The 20,917-nt window shown below is 32.3% G+C and overlaps 3 protein-coding genes and 1 long non-coding RNA gene across 4 annotated transcripts; 2 read left to right on the top strand and 2 right to left on the bottom strand.

Moving 5' to 3' along the window:
* The first annotated feature begins 2,515 nt into the window (after positions 1-2,515).
* On the top strand, positions 2,516-5,686 carry LOC123691961 (uroporphyrinogen decarboxylase). The gene is made up of 7 exons (XM_045636557.1): positions 2,516-2,671; positions 2,748-3,035; positions 3,281-3,439; positions 3,698-3,841; positions 4,884-5,039; positions 5,187-5,354; positions 5,449-5,686. Exons 1-7 carry the CDS (start codon positions 2,654-2,656, stop codon positions 5,590-5,592), a joined length of 1,077 nt encoding a protein of 358 aa, XP_045492513.1. The 5' UTR covers positions 2,516-2,653; the 3' UTR covers positions 5,593-5,686.
* A 743-nt stretch (positions 5,687-6,429) lies between these two features.
* On the bottom strand, positions 6,430-10,454 carry LOC123692101 (COP9 signalosome complex subunit 3). The gene is made up of 9 exons (XM_045636746.1): positions 10,202-10,454; positions 9,956-10,110; positions 9,764-9,860; positions 9,254-9,471; positions 8,743-8,940; positions 8,261-8,413; positions 7,798-7,929; positions 6,833-7,015; positions 6,430-6,569 (listed from the first exon to the last, which is right to left on the bottom strand). The coding sequence occupies exons 1-9, from the start codon at positions 10,254-10,256 to the stop codon at positions 6,489-6,491; spliced, it is 1,272 nt and encodes a 423-aa protein (XP_045492702.1). The 5' UTR covers positions 10,257-10,454; the 3' UTR covers positions 6,430-6,488.
* Positions 10,455-14,177: 3,723 nt separating this feature from the next.
* On the top strand, positions 14,178-15,343 carry LOC123692097 (RWD domain-containing protein 2A). The gene has a single exon (XM_045636743.1). The coding sequence runs from the start codon at positions 14,386-14,388 to the stop codon at positions 15,256-15,258; it is 873 nt and encodes a 290-aa protein (XP_045492699.1). The 5' UTR covers positions 14,178-14,385; the 3' UTR covers positions 15,259-15,343.
* Positions 15,344-19,855: 4,512 nt separating this feature from the next.
* LOC123692100 lies at positions 19,856-20,389 on the bottom strand. The gene is made up of 3 exons (XR_006751483.1): positions 20,154-20,389; positions 19,987-20,061; positions 19,856-19,909 (listed from the first exon to the last, which is right to left on the bottom strand). It is a non-coding gene; the product is annotated as an uncharacterized LOC123692100 (long non-coding RNA).
* Positions 20,390-20,917: the final 528 nt, after the last annotated feature.

Below are 20,917 nucleotides of genomic sequence, written 5' to 3'. Positions count from 1 at the left end.
CTAATCGCAGATTATTTATGCGAACTCCTGTGGAGATTTTTAGAAAAAAGGAAATCTTTTCGCTGACATAAAAAACGCTTTGTTTTTATTGATTACTAAAAATAATTAAATAAATTTTATAAACTCATTTGATTTACAGGTCCACTGTAGGTTCATCCTGAAAAATCGCTCTCCATTGGATAAGCGTATAACTTACCTATAAGACTTAAGTTAGGTAATACAGGGAAAAAGTCGTTGAGGGATTTTTATTAAAATAAAGTATGCGTATAATATTCAAATGATATTTTTTGCGGCTGCTCCCCCCTGCGAGGCTGCGACACACAAAGAATGCACAAGTCACACCGGCACCTGTGTATTCGACCCACACTCACTTGTATTACCTACTGCAATATTTGACTTAGAACCATAATAGTGTAACTTTTATTTGTTAATAAAATACATAGGTACCTACATCAAATTATGTGAAACATTCACTTTCCAAAAATAATAGATAATCATGATGATTTTTTATTTTGATAATTCTTTGGTTTTTAGATGATCAAAGAAATTTGCAAGTAAAACTGGTTGGTAGGTTTATGTTTAATTACACTAGCTATCCTTTATTTCGTACTGATATTGTTGAAATACCCCCGTTGTTGCAAGTAACTTAAAATATACCTATTGTATTTATTTTCCATGTAACATGGTGTAAACGCATGCTTACATACAAGGATAAATTAAATGGATATACAAATTAGGTTGACCGAGTTACAACTCTGTTCCCATAAACCGAATAAAGTTTATTGGGATAAAGGTTTGCTATAAAAAATTCTTACTGATAGGTCGCTATGTCGCTTGGATGGCAACAAAAACTACGGCGACCCCTCTCATTTGTGTTTTTTCGTTTTGATCGAAAGATAGCAGGTAGGTGCAAGCTCTCTTGCAAACTTTGTTTATAGGTACCTACTAACAACATTCGACTCTATTTATTGGATTCGTATTGGATAGGTAGGTATTATTATCCTTTACCTTTAGCTTGGGCATAATTATCCTTTACCTTGGGCAGCCTGGAAGAGATCGCTGATAAGCGATAAGGTTGCCTTATGTGCTGTGAATGTTTCCTTTTCTTTTAATAGATATTATAGATTGTAAAATTTGTAATGGTACAAAAAACTGTTAAATAAATATGTAAATAGATATTAGGTGCATCAACCGTTCAATAGTTTAACGACACTTTCATCAAACCAATTCAATAATATTATACGTCTTATCATATAGCTAGACAACATTGACTTTTGCAAATGTTCTTGAAACAGAATCGAAAACTATTAAACCGTAAATGATTGTAAATGGAAAATGCAGGATTTTTTAAATATGCTGCGATGTTAAAAAACGCTGCATTCATTTTCTGCTATTTTCAGTTAGGTTCTAGGGTACTAGTTCCAGTCGAGTATGGGAACACCTCATGAGGAAGTTGGTTCATCAGTCCGATGTGCACATGAAAATCCTTCGTTTGAAGCGCGCTTGACAAGATACTGTGGGAAATATAAATATTATATTGACTTAGATTAAAAACAATAACATAATTAGTATTCAGAAGTTGATGTTGATCAAGATGTTGATCATTTAATATGTGACGATTTAATAAAGCTAATTTTTAATTTTCTTGATCATCTTGTTTTTTTTTTTTTTTTTTTTAATTTAAGTCTTCCTTTTCCCTAATTGGATAAAAATTGTAATTACGGTATTGATATATAAATAATACAAATAATATTCACGCTGGGTAATGAATGGTTCCATGATAAGTGATAACCGACATAAGTTTCTTGTGTTTTTGTAAAGAGTCCATACTGTTATAATTATGAAAATAACAGTTTAAGACTTATAATAAAATTTCTGAAGCCTGTGAAAATCTTATCACGTATCAGGTAAACAGGTCAGGTTTTAGAGCATGCACATGTAGAGAACTGAAAATCACAACAGTTCTCGATTTTTCTAAGGTTCCCCCGCCCAGGATCTCTGTTAGGGTAAAAATTCCCTAGTATAATATTATAAGAAAAAATTAAAAAAGGCGTTATGGATAACGTTTCTACTCAGGTTTTTTTGTACAAGATATTGTAAAGCAGCAAGATACCTAATTAATTTTAAACATTATAATAATTATTGATAAAACGTTTAATATAGACTTAAAAATATTGAAAAATTGTATTAATATCTTAATAAAGTAATCGGCAAGACATATAAGTAAAAACATTCATAAAGTGCAGCTTATATATTTAATTTGTGCAAATAGACATTTTCAATCATGTGAAGAAAATATATTTTTGGATAAATCTTACATAGCGATTTTGATTACTTATTAAGTTATTATGCTTTAAACTTTAGTAGGTATTCTAAAAATATATAAGGTAGTAAAAAGTATATAAGATGATTATTATCTATTACAAATTGTATCTGTTGTTCGAAAGTTGTATCGATTGACATTTGACAGTGACAGATAAATAGATGTCATTCTATTGGCAACTGACGTCTGACACAATAGCTGCAAGTTTTTCAAACTTTTGCGATAGATGATATTTACTTTTTATTAAATTGATAAGACTTAGGTAGCTCCCAAAGAAACATCAATTCTATTTCTAAGAGATAAATCAGAAGTGATAAGCTACTGTATAAAATGGAGTACACAAATAAGGTTATTATTTTTTTTTATTTCAACATTTTTAATTAGCATACTTGTAAACCTACTTAAATAATTGCAAATATTTCAGAACTTTCCGGTACTAAAAAATACGAGACTGCTGGATGCCGCATTGGGTAGAGAAGTGGATAAAGTGCCGGTATGGGTTATGCGTCAGGCAGGGAGATATTTACCAGAATTTCAAGAAGTTCGCGCAAAACACGATTTTTTTACAGTTTGTCGAACACCGGAGCTAGCTTGTGAAGTGACCTTGCAGCCGTTAAGGCGATACGATCATTTAGATGCATCCATCATATTCAGTGATATTCTTGTTATTCCGCAAGCTCTTGGAATGATAGTGGAGATGCATCCTGGAAAGGTATTCTGAGAATTTATTTTCAAGATTTGATTTGTAGCATTCAATTTTAATTTAGTATCTGCAAGCCAATCCTGTATCCAATAAAGATTGGATTGTGCAGCTGAAGGATATAGAACTTTGTTTACCTTGCAGAAATCATTGTTATACATTAAATTATCTGTTTTCAATGAATTTTTATTCATTCAATAATGTTATCTAACTCAAACTATGTTTTATTTTATTACTATAAACATTTATAATTTCAGGGGCCTGTCTTTCCAAAACCACTAGTTGATCCTTCTGAAATAGACCAGCTTCAAGAAGATGGTGCTGTTTCTAGACTAACATACGTTGGTCAAGCTATTACTCTAACCAGGCACAAGATTGAAGGAAAAGTGCCGTTAATTGGATTCACAGGTGCACCTGTGAGTACTATATAAAATTTACTATTATTACAAAAAATAAAATAGGAAAAAAATTACAAAGACAAGTATTTCATATATTATACATAAATTAATTTATAATGCCTTTACAATGTAATCATACATTAAAAGCAATAATAATTATTGAGTAACCTTGTTTGCAGGATATCAAGAATTACTGATGCCTAGTTTTATTGATACCTTGAAATATAATGAGATGATTGACCTCATATTGTATAATAATTATTGTACTATTTTTAGTTCACCCTGATGGGATATATGATAGAAGGTGGTGGAAGCCAAACTATGTCTAAAACAAAGGAATGGTTAGAAAAATATCCTAAGGATGTCCACAGACTTCTAAGTCTGCTCACAAGAGTCATAATTGATTATCTTGTAATGCAGGTATGTTATATTGATTGTGATTTGTTATTTATTATCTTTACTTAATATATTTATATTATGTCAAGGAATATCAATATCTCAAAAACTATAATTAACACCTTTGTCCCTGTTCTATTAAAAAATTTTGTACTACATACAGTATGAATCAAACTCATCAAACGCAGAAAACAATTTAAGGTATTAGCCGGACGTTAAGTGACCTGTGCACCTAACTTCCGAACCACCATTAAGTTTGAATCGAACTATAACACCCTGAAATATTTCTTTTCATGTTGATCAATTTATTTATTACACTAACAAAATTTTAATAGAATATGGCCAAACCTAATTTTATAAGCATAAAGCATTGGTTGCCTTATCCTGTATAAAGTGTTTACTTTTCTTTCCTGGCAGAGTGCTATTTTATTTGTAACTAGCTTCCGCCCGCGACTCCGTCCGCGCGGATGTCGGTCTTCGCGTGGATGGTTATTTCTCCATTTTGAGTACCTCTGTCAATAACATCTTATAAATATCTATTGGACCCAATTCCCAAATACGGCTACGCCTATAATAATACGCAACGTATGTTCGCGGTTCTACGGAACAACGTCTATGGATAAAACTGAAAAATTAAGATTAATATTTTTCTACGTATTTTTCCAGGATAAAAAGTATCCTATTTTACGCTCAGGATAATAAGGTATAATTATACCAAGTTTCATCGAACTCGAACCGCTAGTTTTCACGTGATGCCTTCACATACAGACAGACAGACAGACAAAAATTTTTTTAATCACATATTTGGGTTTGGTATCGATCCAGTAACACCCCCTGCTATTTATTTTTTCAATATTTTCAATGTACAGAATTGACCCTTCTACAGATTTATTATATGTATAGATGTATCAGACTAACATAGGCTATGGACCCATATAACGTGTGTAACGTTTGTGATGATTTGTTTCTAAAAAAACCGTTGTAGACAAAAGTTATAAGTAACACTAGAAAATCAAATAGTGTTGATTTACAGTTCTTAATTACAAGTTATTTGTGATGATTGTAGGTTGAAAGTGGTGCTCAACTATTGCAAGTATTTGAATCTAGCGCTGATCATCTCACAAGGGAGCAATTTGCTGAAATATCAGCACCATATCTAAAGGACATTAGATCTGGAGTACAAAAGAAACTGCAAGATAGAAATTTGGAACAGGTTCCAATGGTAAGTACTTGTATGAATTTAATTATAGCAACTGTGATATGAAATTAGAAAGATGAGGAATGTAGAAATAGAAAAAAAAATAATCTGTTAAAAATAAAATAACAAATAGGTATATTGCAGTTTTTTTAACACACAAATCTCTTACAGACCGTTTTTGCAAAAGGAGGAGGTCATTCTTTAGATGTCCAAGCAAAAATGGGCTACGAAACAATTGGTTTGGATTGGACAGTAGATCCTGTTGAAGCAAGAAAAGTTGTTGGTGAAAATATTACTTTACAGGGAAATTTGGATCCACAAGATTTATATAAAACACCAGTATGTTTAAATAACCAATATTTATAATAATATATCATTCCACTCATTAAAACAGTGGCTTAAATCAATTAATAACCAAATGTATTTCTTTCAGGATGAAATAAGAAAACTAACAGTGGATATGGTCAAAAAGTTTGGTAAAAATAGATACATTGCTAACTTGGGCCATGGTATTACACCACAGACACCACTCGAAAGCATGACAGCTTTTACAGAGGCAGTCCATGAAGCATTATAAATTGCTCATTCTATCAGCAACATCTATGAACAAATTGTTTATTATAAAAATGTATAGTATAATATAATTATATTGTTTAATTTGTTTTATATTACAGTCAAAATCTGTTATAACGACATCGAAGGGACTACTCATATTGAGTCGTAAAAACCGATAGTTGTAACAACCGGATTTGAATTTTGATACACCATATTCTTTTGCCAGGTTTTTGTTTGGAATTCCTTTCTCTAGCTTTGAAATAATACGCGATTTTTCTTCGATATTGATTTGTTGTCTTTTTTGCGACATGTTACAATTTTCACAGTTAACTCAACAATATGTTTTGGTGCGCCTTGTGTAACGATAAGTAACAAACTGACTTAAGAGATATGACGAAGCGGGCCTTGAGGCTACGGCCAAGCTACGGCATGCATGTGCTTTGTTTCTAAGAATGACAAAAGACCCTAAACTTTGATTACTTTTAAGATAATAGCCATTGACTATTAAACTGTGCCAGATGTGGATACAGTTACCTATTCAATAATTGTTTACAATCCAGCTGAGCCGGTCGTTCTACAGATATAATTCTCCGAAAATATTAACCAAATGTGGTCGCTTAATGCGGTATGTCGTATTAAATTTTATTTACATTACATTGTCGTAAAAACCAATGTTTTCGATAAGGCGGTCATATAACATTCAGCCAGGACCTTTGATTTTGGTCAATTTAACCGGTATGTTGTTCTAAACGATGTCGCCATAAACGGTTTTGACTGTATATAGTTTAAACTAACACATTTTTTATATTTGTAATCTTTTTTAATTTTTTAATAATGGGGTAAGTGATACTTGAATGTAAGTTCATACATTTAATCACTAAAGGCTTACATAATATTGTTATGTTACAAATAAAATCTTCACATAGAATATGTTGTTTTTGAGTTTTGACTTGTTGCTGGCATATCTTCATCGTGGCATCCAACAGATTTTTTCACGTACTGAAAACAAATACGAATAAGATAATTACATAAATTATTTCATACACAACAATCTAAATACTCTACTTAAATACTAAAGACAATATAGTGATAATGTAGTATGTATGTTTCAATTATCAAAAAATTAAACATTGGAAGTAACTGATAGTTTGTTTAGATATAAAATGCCCATTTTAACTTTTTTCATGCAATGTGACATTTTTGTTTACTAATTCAAGACACTTCTTGTGAAATAGTTTGTTTTCACAAACATATTCATATACCTGTGGGTTCACTTGAATTTGTTCATCCATTTCTTGTATGTACTGGTGAAGCTTAGTGCAAGCAGCCATTTGTTGCTCCAACACACACAAAGTCTCTGGGGAGGCATATTTCTCAGGACTATCCAAGAACACCACCATGCCATCTTTCTGATTTATCATGGCATATATTTCACCTTCCTCAATCTATAATGAAGAAAGGAAGGAAAGTTTAGGGCTATTTCTATAAAATTACCATATCAGTTTAGTATCATATAGTATTGTATAGTATATAACTTAATACAGTAGAACCTCTATAAGTCGAATACCAAGGGAGACGCCAAAAATTTCGAGTTATAGAGTTTTCAACTTATGGAGGATTTCGACTTAGGCGGATTTTGATTCGACACAAAGAGTTTGAGGTTTATTCTTATAAATTTTGAATTCACAAAATCAAAATTGAACACCTGACACCAATCAAGCAAACACGTGTTTACGTGAGTCATAGATTTATTATCGTATACTCCTAAAATGTTTTCTAAGAAACAATAGTGTACTTTCATTGTTGGCAAGTTCTTTAAGTATTTTTGTTCGAACAATAGAGGTAATAAATTCCTATTGATCAAGTTGTAAAGGTTTTAAAATAAAACGTTGCTATGTTCGACATACAGAGGTCAAATTTAATTTTTCGAGTTATAGAGTGAAAATATGTACCAAAATGGCTTGGAGGGACTCGGTGATTATTTCGACTAACAGAGGGTAGAGATTTCAATAATGGAGGTTTTGGTGTTTGAAGGGAAGGGAACAAAACATTTTTTCGAGATTTGGAGGTTTTTGACTTATCGAGGTTCGACTTAACGGGGTTCTACTGTATATCAACATTTTTGTTGAACTAATTCTTTTAATAATTTTAAGGCAAAAAATTTAATACCTCATATTTAATTTGAATAACAAAATTATCTACTTTCAAAAATAGAGCAAATATTCACCATATTTAATATATATGATTCAGCTTGAGCAGGCCCAGATAACTGAACCCGTGACGCTACATCACTTAAAGATAGGGTCAAAAATGTTTTGGTAAGACGTTGTATATTCTTTTTGTACATTGAACTGAGCACCTGAAAATTAAAATGTTGAGTGAAAATATATTTTAATATAATTTGATTACTTTTTTACTTTAAAAAACGACAGTCCATTGCCTAAATCTGAAGAAAAATACCTAATTAAATGGTAATTAATAATTATGTAAGGTCAAAAACTTCAATTAAACTGATTTCCTTATGTATTTGCTTCTTTATTTCTCACCTAGGAACGTATAATCCCATACAAAAAACCATTCCATATTCGTGGCACATTTACAGAACCTATTACCCACAAATACAGAGCTTTTACTGTATTAACAGTAAATATATTATGAATATCCAAACATGACTTAAAAAGATTACCTACCTGATTGACCAATCCCATATTTTTGTCACGGACAAATGTTTCTCTGTGTTTAACAGCAGCATGTTGTGATGCAGCCAAATCATGATAAGCAACTGACAGAGGCTTTAAGAAACGGCACACAACTTGGGAAGTGTATTTGGGCATTTGTAGTATCTGTAATTAACATGTACATTGTTTTATTTATTTACTAGCCACTCTGCCCTACACACACAGATTCCATTCCCGTGGGATTTTTGGGATAAATGGGTACTTTGGTTTCTAACTATGTATGTACAAAATTTCATCCATATAGGTTCATTGTTACATAGTATAATTGTGTAGAAAGTATGGTGAAGAAGAGACAGACAAACATTACTGTCACATTTATGATATTGGTAGGGATATTGGCAAATTATTTTGATGGAAACTCAAAATGGAAATAACAACATACATTTTTATACATCAATAGTAACTACCTATGCAAAAATTAGATCTTGCCTTACCTTTCCATGTAAAATAAGAGAAATTAAAATATATTTCTTGTAAGCTTCAAGCATTATATGAGATACTACCATCGCTGGGACGGTTACAACCACTTCAAAGAAATATAGAGCTCTTTCATAATTTTTAAGTGCAGCATATATCATTCCTCCATAATAATAATACAGTAAAAAATGTTTTGAGTCATTATTTCCTCCAAGCTGAAAAAAAAAGTGAAAATTTCAATTGCACCAAGTGTAAAAGTCACCAATATTAAAAAAAAGATGTGTGGCACTCTGGGACTGCCGCGGTAAAGCTATTGGATAGCATGCCCTCAAGCTACACCGTGCCCGTCGGAGTGAGGAGTGTGAGGTTTTTTCGATACTGAATTTCTGGATTCGGTCCCTGCGCTCAAGGCCCGCGATAGAAGCTATGCAATAGCTTAAAAGGATAAATTTATGTGTAGTTACACTTATTCACATAAAATTTTAATATTGTTCAGAATAAGTTGTTTAATAAAAACCTCTACTATACCTCTGATCCTATTCCCGTAACATCTGTATCTAGAAATTCAAGGGCTGGTTTCATACATTTCGATAGAAGACACAATTGGCACAAATCAGCATGAATAGATGTTAGTTGAGAATCAAACAACTGAATTTTTCTTATGGCTTTTTTCAATATCTCAATGCCTTTAATTGGCTGTTTAATCTCAACAAGGTGGTCAGTAAGCAAATGACACAATTCTGCATCTAAAAACAAACATTTAAATATAAAATCATCATGAATATAGATAATTAATATGTTTAGAATTGACATATCCTACTAATATTATAAATGCGAAAGTTTGTGAGGATGTGTGTGTGTGTTTGTTACTTTTTCAAGCAAATACTACTGAACTGATTACAGTGAAATTTAGCACACATATAGAGGGTAACTTGGATTAACACATAGGATAGGTTTCATCCCGGAAATCCCACGGAAACGGGAACTATGCGGGTTTTTCTTTCAAAATGCGGGCGGCTAGTTAATTATATTACATACATAACTCAGGGCAGAATCTGACTTGTTCTCCATTACAATTACTTATAAAATCACATATTTGTTGAAACATAGTTGATTTATCTAAATCACTGGAACCCTGTAAAAATTAAAATTGTTTGGTTTAGACAAAAATAGATACGTACTAAACATTTTTGGTATGTTTTTTTCTCCAAACTATTATTCTATACTAACCTGAGGCAATGAAAACTTAGCTACCAGTACCGCCAAGACCCCTAGAGAATGTTGTTGTATATCAAGAGTTTCAAGTACTGTATTTAAATGAGCACTATTTCTCTGCAACACTTCATCCGATTTCGATATAATGTCGCAGAGGTCACGAAAGTTTCCTGTAAGTAATTGGAATTAAATAAGATTAAATAATTTTATTATGTGGAAAATAAACATAATTCTGATAATAAAAAACACAGAAAAACATACCTGAAGCTGATATTGTTCGTACATTGTTTACAAATTGTTCCAATGGCGAAGCCATTTCAATTACGATGTAGGAGTTCACAGTTAATAAAGGTAGCGTAAGGATTTGCCGGAAAGGGCAATATCATAGATATAATGTGTAACGTATTCAAAAAATGTGTATTTTTATCGTAGCGACAAACAAGCTTTGCTAGCGGGTATCAAAATCAAAACTCAACTCAGTCAGCTCAGGTGGAGAATTCTGCTTTCTGCTGATTGAAATTGATTGAAATTGAAGTATTGAAGTCTCCTGTCATTTCGCATTTTTTTCAAAGACGTCAAACTCTATAGTCTATTTTATTTCTGTGTATTTCAAGAAGCTAAGTCAAGAAGCTTATATCCTAAAGTAGCCTACTCACGATTCAATTTCAGTAACAATCTGTTGACACAATCTGCAGTGAGCTGACAGATTGTGTCGTGAATAGTATAGTTGAGGGCACGTTGGGGGCGTAACCCAACATGTTGCGAATTGGATCGGCGCGGAAGCAACCCGACAAATTGTCTCAGCAGATTGTGTGCGTGTTGAAACGTGAGTATTGTGATTGCTCCAATCTCGGCTCAATCGCGCTGCGCAGTAATCGCAAAATGGCGGTTTTGAGATAAACGCGGGAAAGACATTTTTACATATTTGAGGAAGATGTTTATATTTTATAGCCGTTTATACTTTATAGCCCTTGAAATCTATCAATAAAATTGGAAAAAATACAAGCTTTACAAAGATAATTATTATCTTATATTTCATAAATTAGTATATCCATTAATAATGCGTATTATTGCGTTGAGGTTTAGCATCCAGGCCAGGCATCAACGTGACGTGCACACGTTGTGGCAAGCAATCGCGGAATGAAATTGTGTCATCAGATTGAGGGTTGGATGAATCGTGAGTAGAGAACGCTCAATCGCGACTGCAACAAATTGTTTCAGCAGATTGTTGGTTGTGTTGAACCGTGAGTAGGGCCTTATAGTAGCCTACTCACGATTCAATTTCAGTAACAATCTGTTGACACAATCTGCAGTGAGCTGACAGATTGTGTCGTGAATAGTATAGTTGAGGGCACGTTGGGGGCGTAACCCAACATGTTGCGAATTGGATCGGCGCGGAAGCAACCCGACAAATTGTCTCAGCAGATTGTGTGCGTGTTGGAACGTGAGTATTGTGATTGCTCCAATCTCGCAGTGTTACCAACTCTCAAAAATATTTATCCCTAAAGTTTGTGTCAAAAACTCCTAAAAACGCCTAAATCATTCAGTTGTCCCCCTAAAAAAACATACAAATATAAATTCATGATGATTTAGAAATAATATGCTGTAATATGTTTCAAAATTCTTTTTATTACAAGTTATTTAATACATAAAATATTTCGTCTTCATCTGAAGATTCAGCGTTTTTGAAATCATACATGTTGAATAAATTTAACAGGATGGATTAAAATATGTTGTACAAGATCCACCATTTCGATTTAATGTAAATCGGACCATCATGATGCTTTGCAAAATTTTATTTAATTACGTACTGGATGTCGCTATGAGTCGCTAGGTCAAGAAATAAATATTAAAACTAGTTATGTAATTATCAATTTAAAAATATTAAACAGTAAAAAAAAAATCCCTAAAAATACCCCTAAAAATTTCAGACCCCTAAAAAATTCCTATCTCACTTATTTACCCCCTAAATCTGGGGGGAAAACCCCTAAGTTGGGAACCGTGCAATCTCGGCTCAATCGCGCAGCCGCGTTAATCGCAAAATGGCGGTTTTGAGATAAACGCGGGAAAGACATTTTTACATATTTGAGGAAGATGTTTATATTTTATAGCCGTTTATACTTTATAGCCCTTGAAATCTATCAATAAAATTGGAAAAAATACAAGCTTTACAAAGATAATTATCTTATATTTCATAAATTGTATATCCATTAATAATGCGTATTATTGTGTTGAGGTTTAGCATCAGGCCAGGCATCAACGTGACGTGCACACGTTGTGGCAAGCAATCGCGGAATGAAATTGTGTCAACAGATTGAGGGTTGGATGAATCGTGAGTAGAGAACGCTCAATCGCGACTGCAACAAATTGTTTCAGCAGATTGTTGGTTGTGTTGAACCGTGAGTAGGGCCTTTATATCTAATACACTGGAGATTGCACTATAACCATGTAACAAGAAAATAAGAAAATATGACGTTGAATGACGCCTGTATGTTTTTTATCCCTTTCACACCTAACTTGGGAAGTTGTCGTATTTCATTTATTATTTTTATTTTTTACAGCTTAAAAACGGGGAGTAGACCACGTAGACGTAATTGGAAAACGTGTGGAGAGCCGTCTCGTCACTTGTGTGCGCAGAACATAATAATAAATAAACTCGCGTTTGTGTAAAAGTTTCAGTACAAATCTCTACAATAAACTTTAATTTGAGTCGATACATATCAAACTCCGGTAAGTCCACTCCCCGCCAAAATTGAGATAACAATGGCGCCAATTTTGAATTGTAAAACTAAACCAGTCTGTACTTTTCAAAGTTAGGTAAGTCAATCGTATCTATATTAAAATAAGGTCTAAAGTAAATGTTTTTTTTCAAACGCCGGTATGTCCGTCGACAGTGGTTTATCAAACTCAGTTAAGTCCATTTCGACCAATCACAGCGCAGTATGGCACTAAAATGGCTGCCATTTCTCTCAATTTTGTTGAAGCTAACACGTGTGACCAATGCTTATAAATCGTTTTAATTGATAAATGATGGAAGAAAACAGTTTTACTATAGAGGTGGTGGTTCTAGACAAAGCAAGGAAAAAAACAATATCAAAAGCTAAAACAGACAAGGCTCCGAAAACAGCTAAAAGATAAATGAAACTAGACGCACAGCACACGCACAGTAGTTATTCCCAGCCATAAAGCCCACGGCCGTACTGAGATTTTTCAACCGTTTTGATTTATTGAGCCTTCTCTTTGACCAGCAGTGGGATGATAAAGGTTAATAATAATAATAATTTGTATCTTTTAATTTACATATTTTATTTTAATGTCCAATACTTACAACGCGCCGAACTATCTACCTATTTCCACCACCTCAGTACGTCCCAAAACTAAGTTCTATCAAAGCCCTGTAAGTCCATTCGAGATTTTTCAAATTCCTGTAAGTCCAAGACGTTCTTTTTCAAAACCCGGTAAGTCTTGCTGGTACATATCAAACGCCTGTATGTCCAGATTTAAATCTAATTTGTGGCATAATCATCAAGTAATACGTTTCTTTTTCTTCGTAAAAATAATTCTAATGTATTATATTATATCCGTCATAAATTATAAAGGTCCAAACATATTGTTTTTTTAAGTTATTAAAAATACCTCGATTCCCACATTTCTGTTAGAATGGACTTACCAGAGTTTGATATGTATCGACTCATTTAGTGTTGTAATCTAAGGGCGTATTCAGAAAGAAAGCTTGAAACTTGTAAGCGCTTATCGGCGCTTGTCAGTGCTGGTTCGTTCTACACAAAGGAAGCAGGTTGAAGCAGACCAAAACAAATTTTATATGGCAGCCACCAGCATTGTTGAAGCTTGTCGGAACTTGTCGGCGCCGATCAGCGCTTATAGGCGCATGTTCATATATTTTCCTGCGCAGGTTACCAGCGCTGACAAGCGCCGATAAGCGCTTATAAGCGCTTATAAGTTTCAAGCTTTCTTTCTGAATACGCCCTAAGGTTGTAATATTAAAAAAAATATGACAGCCGTCACGGGACGCATTGCAGAAGTGAAACACGGTACCGCGTAAACATTACTGCTTATAGGCCGCTGGCAGAAAGCTAGAAAAATTATATAAGTAGGTAGGTAGTTTGAATGATTGAAATTGGATAAATAAAATTATTGTAATAGACATAAGAGGAAATTATAATCGCACAAGCAACACACTTAACGAACTGTCATTAAATGACGTTTTACATACAAGATGACGGCAATCGGCTGACATTTTTATTTATTTATTTTGTTTTAGGTACTTTTTACCTATTATAATATTGTGTTTATTATCCTATGTTACTTGCTCTGTGTTTATTATTTAATAGTTAATACATGAATAATATGTACTGTATTACATTTTGAATTGTGAAAATAACTACAACTTCTATGCTAGTGATTCATTTAATTTCCTTATTACAATGGAAAGTGACGAAATGAAGGATAAACTGTTTTCCTGCCTAACTCAACAAATGAGTGAAATCGAGTTATTAAATTCAATGTATCCAAACAAGGATGAATTAATTTTTACAGATGCCTCCATTTTAGAAGAAGTTAAAGATTTTCTAGATAATAAAACTGATTACACACCAAGACACATAGACTTCATATTATATCTTTTTTTACAAAATAAGAAATTGGAGATTTCAATCAATTTACCTACCTTCTACCCTGAAGATGAACCAGACATTTACATAAGATGTAATCAAATGAATCGTCAACAAGAATCAAAATTGAATAGAGGGGCTGTAGATTTTCTAAAATCTAATCATAACAATGAACCTTGCATTTATTCAATTGTAGCATGGATACAAGATAATGTAGAAGAGATAAGTGAAGTAGAAGAAAGCACTCAAGAATTAAAAGATGATCATATAAACTATACAGAAGAGGTAAAGTTTGCCAGATATTGGATATTTTCACATCATATTTATAATAAGAAAAAACGAGAAGAAATTGTGAAGCTGGCTAGAGAGCTGAAATTAACTGGATTTTGTTTAAGTGGGAAGCCTGGAATTATATGTATTGAAGGAAGTGAAAATGACTGTAAAGAATGGTGGAAAGTGATAAAATCTATGAATTGGAAAAAAATTGTTGTTAGAAAAATAGAACTATTTGATATATCCCAACAAACAAAAGAACAACGATTTATAAAATTTGAAGAAATTGCATTTCTAAATTCATCTAATCGTAATAATAAACATGCTGATATGAGTGGGTTCTCCAAATATATAGACGAATATAACTTAACAGAAGCATTCAATGACTTTTTTGGCTTTTCCAATAATACTTGACATTACTCCGCTATTAAATTCTTAACACATTGTCACATAATATCATATTGGCCAAACTATGGCAATAACAATAAACTTAATCTGATGTTGCCTTTGTTTTACCCAAGAAGTTGATAGGCAATGTTCATAGATTATAATATAGATAGAGAACCATTCTGTTGATGGAGTTATACTTATGATGTTTTAGGAATATATTATATTTCCAAGAAACCAGAAGGGAATTTTTAAATTAACTTCTTTTCTGATTGAAGAATTCTCCAGAGTTTAACTTGTAAATAAATAAAATAAAATAATAAAATCTTTATTTACCAAAAATTTTAAACATTAAGTACATCATTAAATCTAATTGCAAATTCATAATCCTAACCTGCCATGAAATACCTAAGGATATAATAAGCATGGATACTTATATGATATATCAATCTGGTTTCTATTTAAAAAAAATGAATATGTGCCAGACTACACAATTTTCGCAAATATAGGTACTGTTAGACGTAACTTTTGATTTAATATTTTTGTGGATGAATAGTTGTCATTATTTCAAGTCTGAACATGCTTAGCTGTCGAATACTATAAAAAGCCGCTTTCCTTTGTGATTTGTCTCGTGGCGCATTCGTACGAATCGTGCCTAGGGGCTCGGACGTTGTTTATACGACGTTCGACCCAACTACCTTCACTTTGCTAATAGTCGTTGACTTGCTGCGTTTTGTTATCAACTACCTACATCAATTAGGTAGCTGTGTAGAATCGCAGTACATTCTTATTACATTCAAACTAATATTTAACCCGGCCTCGCGTGTTATTTCTTAGAGTAGGTACCTATAGTCATATATATTTTTTTAATATATTTTATTTCTTTATGAATTTATTAAAAGTTACAATTACTTTTTTTGTTTTTAAAACCAAAATGTGATAAACTGTACAAATAAAGGGTGTCAAGCTGAGAGGTGTGGTTTTTTGTGGTTAGCTTAAATGGAACATAAATCTGAAATATCACTTAAACATAAGCTAGAAATTTTAGTAAGTGTGGATTTTTAAAATCAGAAAATTATAAGTTACTGCATTTTATATTTGAAACGCATATTATTACTTAGTTGATTGATTAATCTATACCTTCTTGATCTATACTGATATTATAAAGCTGAAAAGTTTGTTTGTTTGTTTTGAACGCGATAGATAGCCCATTTGTCGATTAAATTGGCTGTCTAACACCGAAAGAATTTTTCAAATAGGATCAGTACCGTAAAATGCTGCAACTTTGCACGGATTTTGACGTTTTTCTTCGATAAATCTTTAATCGTTAAGAAAGTCGTATGTTTTTTCAATTACTGTCCAATATTGGACTTTAAGCTATAGAAATACATTTGCTATTAGTAAAAAAAACACCTATAAAGCACCAAAAAATTGCTTTGAAAACGTAGGCAAAGTTGAGGTAAAAACTACAACATTGCCTGTCATAATATCTTTTTAAATGAATAGGTATTTTGGTAACGGATTTGACACCCATATTGCCATGAAGTTCTTTTCCACGTCAGACTTCACTGAATCTTGAATAGCACAAGAAATTTTTTTTTACAATGCTAGGCAAAGTTGTGCATGTTTCTCTAAAACTCCCATACAAAAGTGAGTTTGGTGTAGGGCTGCCCCAAAGGAAATGCAACAATTTTTCTTAATATTCAAATATATTTTTAATAAATCAAATTGTTGTACTTAAATTTTAATCACATTTTTTTATAGGAAAACAAATATTATGTAATAATATTAGGTTAATATTCTGTAATAACATTAAAAAAAATAATGTTGGTATCTATTACGTATAAGTAATAAAGATTACAACAGCAGCCTGCAGTGAGATAAACAAATAGTTTTACATAAAATCAACAAAGAGTTTTACATTAGTGAGATCAACAAATAGTTTTCCAACATTTTCCATTAAAAACCTGCAATCGGTCATTTTTTTCTAAATAATCGTGCAGAACAATACGCAAGTCAATCATACTCAATCTTTACTCAATTGACAACCGAACTCTGCTGATAAATTAACAACTTCAGCAATATGCTTTTCTTCTTCTGCAAATAATTTTGTAGGATGGCCCACAGATTTTACATGAAGATTCTTACATATTTTGTTTTGTACGCCTAGGAATACCGAATTGCTTCTCCGCCTCGTATGAAGATATTTTCTTACATGTGACTAAATCTACCGCCACATTCAGCATCTACTCTTGGGTGGGTTGCTCATGTAATCATAAGTACTATAAATCGATACCTCAGTTCCAAAGTGTAACAATTCAGAAACAGGTATTCATGAGATAATTAGAAAACTTAATGACTATTGATACTTTTATTAATTTATTCTTTTATAGTTATTTCGATATTCTAAAATATATTATTTTTATGAAAGGTCTAGGTAGGAACACTATTAGGTGAAGAAGAGAAAGAAAATTATTAAGAGTTTCACCAAGTTTTCACAGTTTTTCTTTAATTGTTACTGTATGGAACTAAATTTTATTTCATTCTAGAGAAAGTTATTCCAAGTTATCCACTTTTGTATATAAATATTTAATAATCTTTATAGTAAATTTGAAATAAAACAATCATAATTGAAATCAAAATGTTGTTTTAATTACTTAATAATTAAAAGAAATAGATTTTTTTAATCTGAGTCATCTTCCTGAGTTCTTTCTTCAGATACTGTAGGTAGATTTTCATAAAAGTTCCAATGAGCTTGTGGAATTGCTCCTGATTTGCATAAATCTAATAAGTCCTTTTTCTTCAATTTTGAAATACCTGGTGGATTGTTGTATGCTGGTTTTAACTCTGTAATTGTTGCTTGTTGCCTTCTCGTCCTTCTATCAACATCAATTACTTTGAATTCATCATCAAAGAAAGACATTTTGTAAAATATCTTGTTAGGTTCATTTTTTTTTAGTTGAACAATGTGTACATTACTCCATTTAACAGCTTCTCCTTGACTGTTTTTTGTGAAATTATCTGTGTTTTTGACAAGAGATTTAATGTTTAAAAAATCACGAAACTCGTTGGTAATGTAGGGTTTACCATTCTTTTTGGCTAGATTGATTATTGGGGTTAGCTGTGTTGGAACATACAAGGGCCCACCCTTTAAGCATCTTTTTTTCTCGCGTTCTATCAGGGCATGCATAGCATCCCCCTCATTTTGTGTATGTCCTACCACAAAAAACTTGTGGGTTATTGACTCAATTTGTGTGTTCTTGACAACATAAGAATAAAGTGCCCACATAAACTTATTCTTATTTTGCCCTGGGCAATTGTCGGAGTAGAATATGACATCCTTGGCAGTAACATGATCCCTTAGGTACTTCATTAAACAACTGCCTATCTCATTCACACCTCTATTGGCCAGTCCTTCATGCCAAAGAAAGCAGTATCCTTGCTTGTTGTTTATCTCGTAAATTGTAAAGTTATAACAAGACAGTCTTCGTTTGTAGAAAAAATCGCTTCTATCTCCACTGGGAACAGTTTGAACAGCTTGCAAGTCAAAACACGAAACTACAGTAGTGCTGGCACATGATTTTAAATCATTTTCTTTTTCTATGCGACTTTGATTCTTCTCATTGATGTGATAATTATAACTCTCTTCTTTCTGTTGCTTTTCTTCAACGGATAGATTTTTAAAATTATCACAAAACCCACAGATATCTTTCTTCGGTTGAAAAAATGAGATATTGTACTCAGTGTTAAAAATGGTTTCATACAGATGTTTTTTAATAGGTTGAATATTTTCTTCTATGCACTTTTTAAGATACAATCTGTACATTTCTGACAAATTCAAATCCCCGTTTAAATATTTTCTTTGAGTTCGTGCTCGACAGTAGTGTGAATCTATGAGGGGAAATTGTTCTATATGCCTTCTAGCAAAATTTTTTCTTTCTTCTTCAATTCTTGGTCTACCAGAATTTTTATGACCACCTCTTTTATCTTTCTCTAGAAACCCAGTATTTGATATTTTCTTTGTAGCTGTATGTATGACTCTATTATTTATGTCTAATGTATTTTTGAAAAATGTCTTGCAAACTTGCACTCTATTTTTTTGTATGTTAAAGTAATATCCATTATTGTATGTTCTCTTACTTCCAGGTTTTATCATTGTATATTTAGGCTTGATAGGTTCAATATGTCTAACTAAAAACTCACGTTGTTTTTCAACATCTGATAGAGCCCAGTAACTCAAATGAATTTGTTGCCTCTCACTGTCGCTTATTTTTGATGAGCATTTAAGCCTACATGTTTCAGTACAGCTACTTTTTACTTTCTTACCAGAAATTTCTTTACCAGAGCTGGTTGTATAACATTGGCCAGAATTACGCTTTATTTTTCTAATATTTTTATGCCAATTCATAGGCTGACGCAGCCGTTTTTTAGATTTCACTGGAGCATGAATGGTTGTATCATCTTGTCTTGAACTTAATGTTGTAATACTGACAACAGATTGAGGAGGAATGTCAGGAATTTCGTCTGTTGAAATATCAGAGGATTCAGGAACGTATAAGTCATTTGAACCATCTGAAAAGTCTTCGTCAACTTCTGACTCTTCTGCTAATATAACATTGTTTATCAGATTATTATGATGCACTATTTGTGAACTAGTTCCTTCTTCCAAGACAGTATTCTGAAAATAAGATAATAATATTTAGAATTCACGTATATTTTATGTTATATAATAATTTAAGAATATAAAAACTCTACCTCAAAAGTAAGTACTATGCGGTTACTCTCTGATAGAATAGAATCACTGTTGCACAATTCGTCGTCGCCGTCTTCCTGTAAGAAAATAGTTGAGTATAATTTAACAATATTTACAAACCCAATTTGATAGAAAACATAGCATAACTTTGATAAGACTCTTTACTTACTTTGTTTTCATGATAAGAATTAATGTTATTCTCCTCGTTATTTTTGTTAACCAGTTTTAAAATACGCATAGATCTACTTTCGTAACACTTTTTATGCATGTTTAGCTATTTTTCTTATTTAAACAAACACGAAAACGAGTGGGTTTTAATTTTGTCAGCGGAATGACAGACAACATCATGCATGTGTCAAAAGGAAAACGTCAACCAGAAATCGCAATGTTGCCAGTTACGAAAAGTAACATTTCGATTTGTTACTATAAAGTGTAACTATTTTCAGTTCCAAAATGAAACAAATAGAGTTGTTACTGTATGAAAATAAAATAATCTCACGTTACGAAAAAATATTGGGTGTAACAATTGAACTGCATTCAGTTATCGACTTGTTACTCTTTGGAAATAGTGCGTAATCGTTTTGGGAACAATTTCTCACACTTATCTCCAATTCACTAAATTTCGAATTTGTTACACTTTGGAACTGAGGTATCGAAATGACTTAAAGAAAATTAAATTCGACATCCTTAATTTCTGATGATGATAAATAAAGAAACAATAGTTCTAGCTTCTATAAAACGTTGTTAGATCAATTACAAAAAAAAAATTATACAAGCAAAACCACGGTCGATTAAGAGTTTGTTGAAAAAATTAAAAGGGGCAGCCCTAACCCTAGATAATGTTGAGTAAAAAGTTGCGAAAATCTGACACAACTTTGCCGACCATGATTTAACGGTTTAAATTAAGATATAATACAGAAAAAACAGTTAAAA

The sequence above is a fragment of the Colias croceus genome, chromosome 5 (genome assembly GCF_905220415.1).
Source record: "Colias croceus chromosome 5, ilColCroc2.1".
In the NCBI taxonomy this organism is placed as follows: domain Eukaryota; kingdom Metazoa; phylum Arthropoda; class Insecta; order Lepidoptera; family Pieridae; genus Colias; species Colias croceus.
The sequence above is the reverse complement of the archived record's forward strand: the minus strand, read 5'-3'. Positions and strand labels throughout refer to the sequence as shown.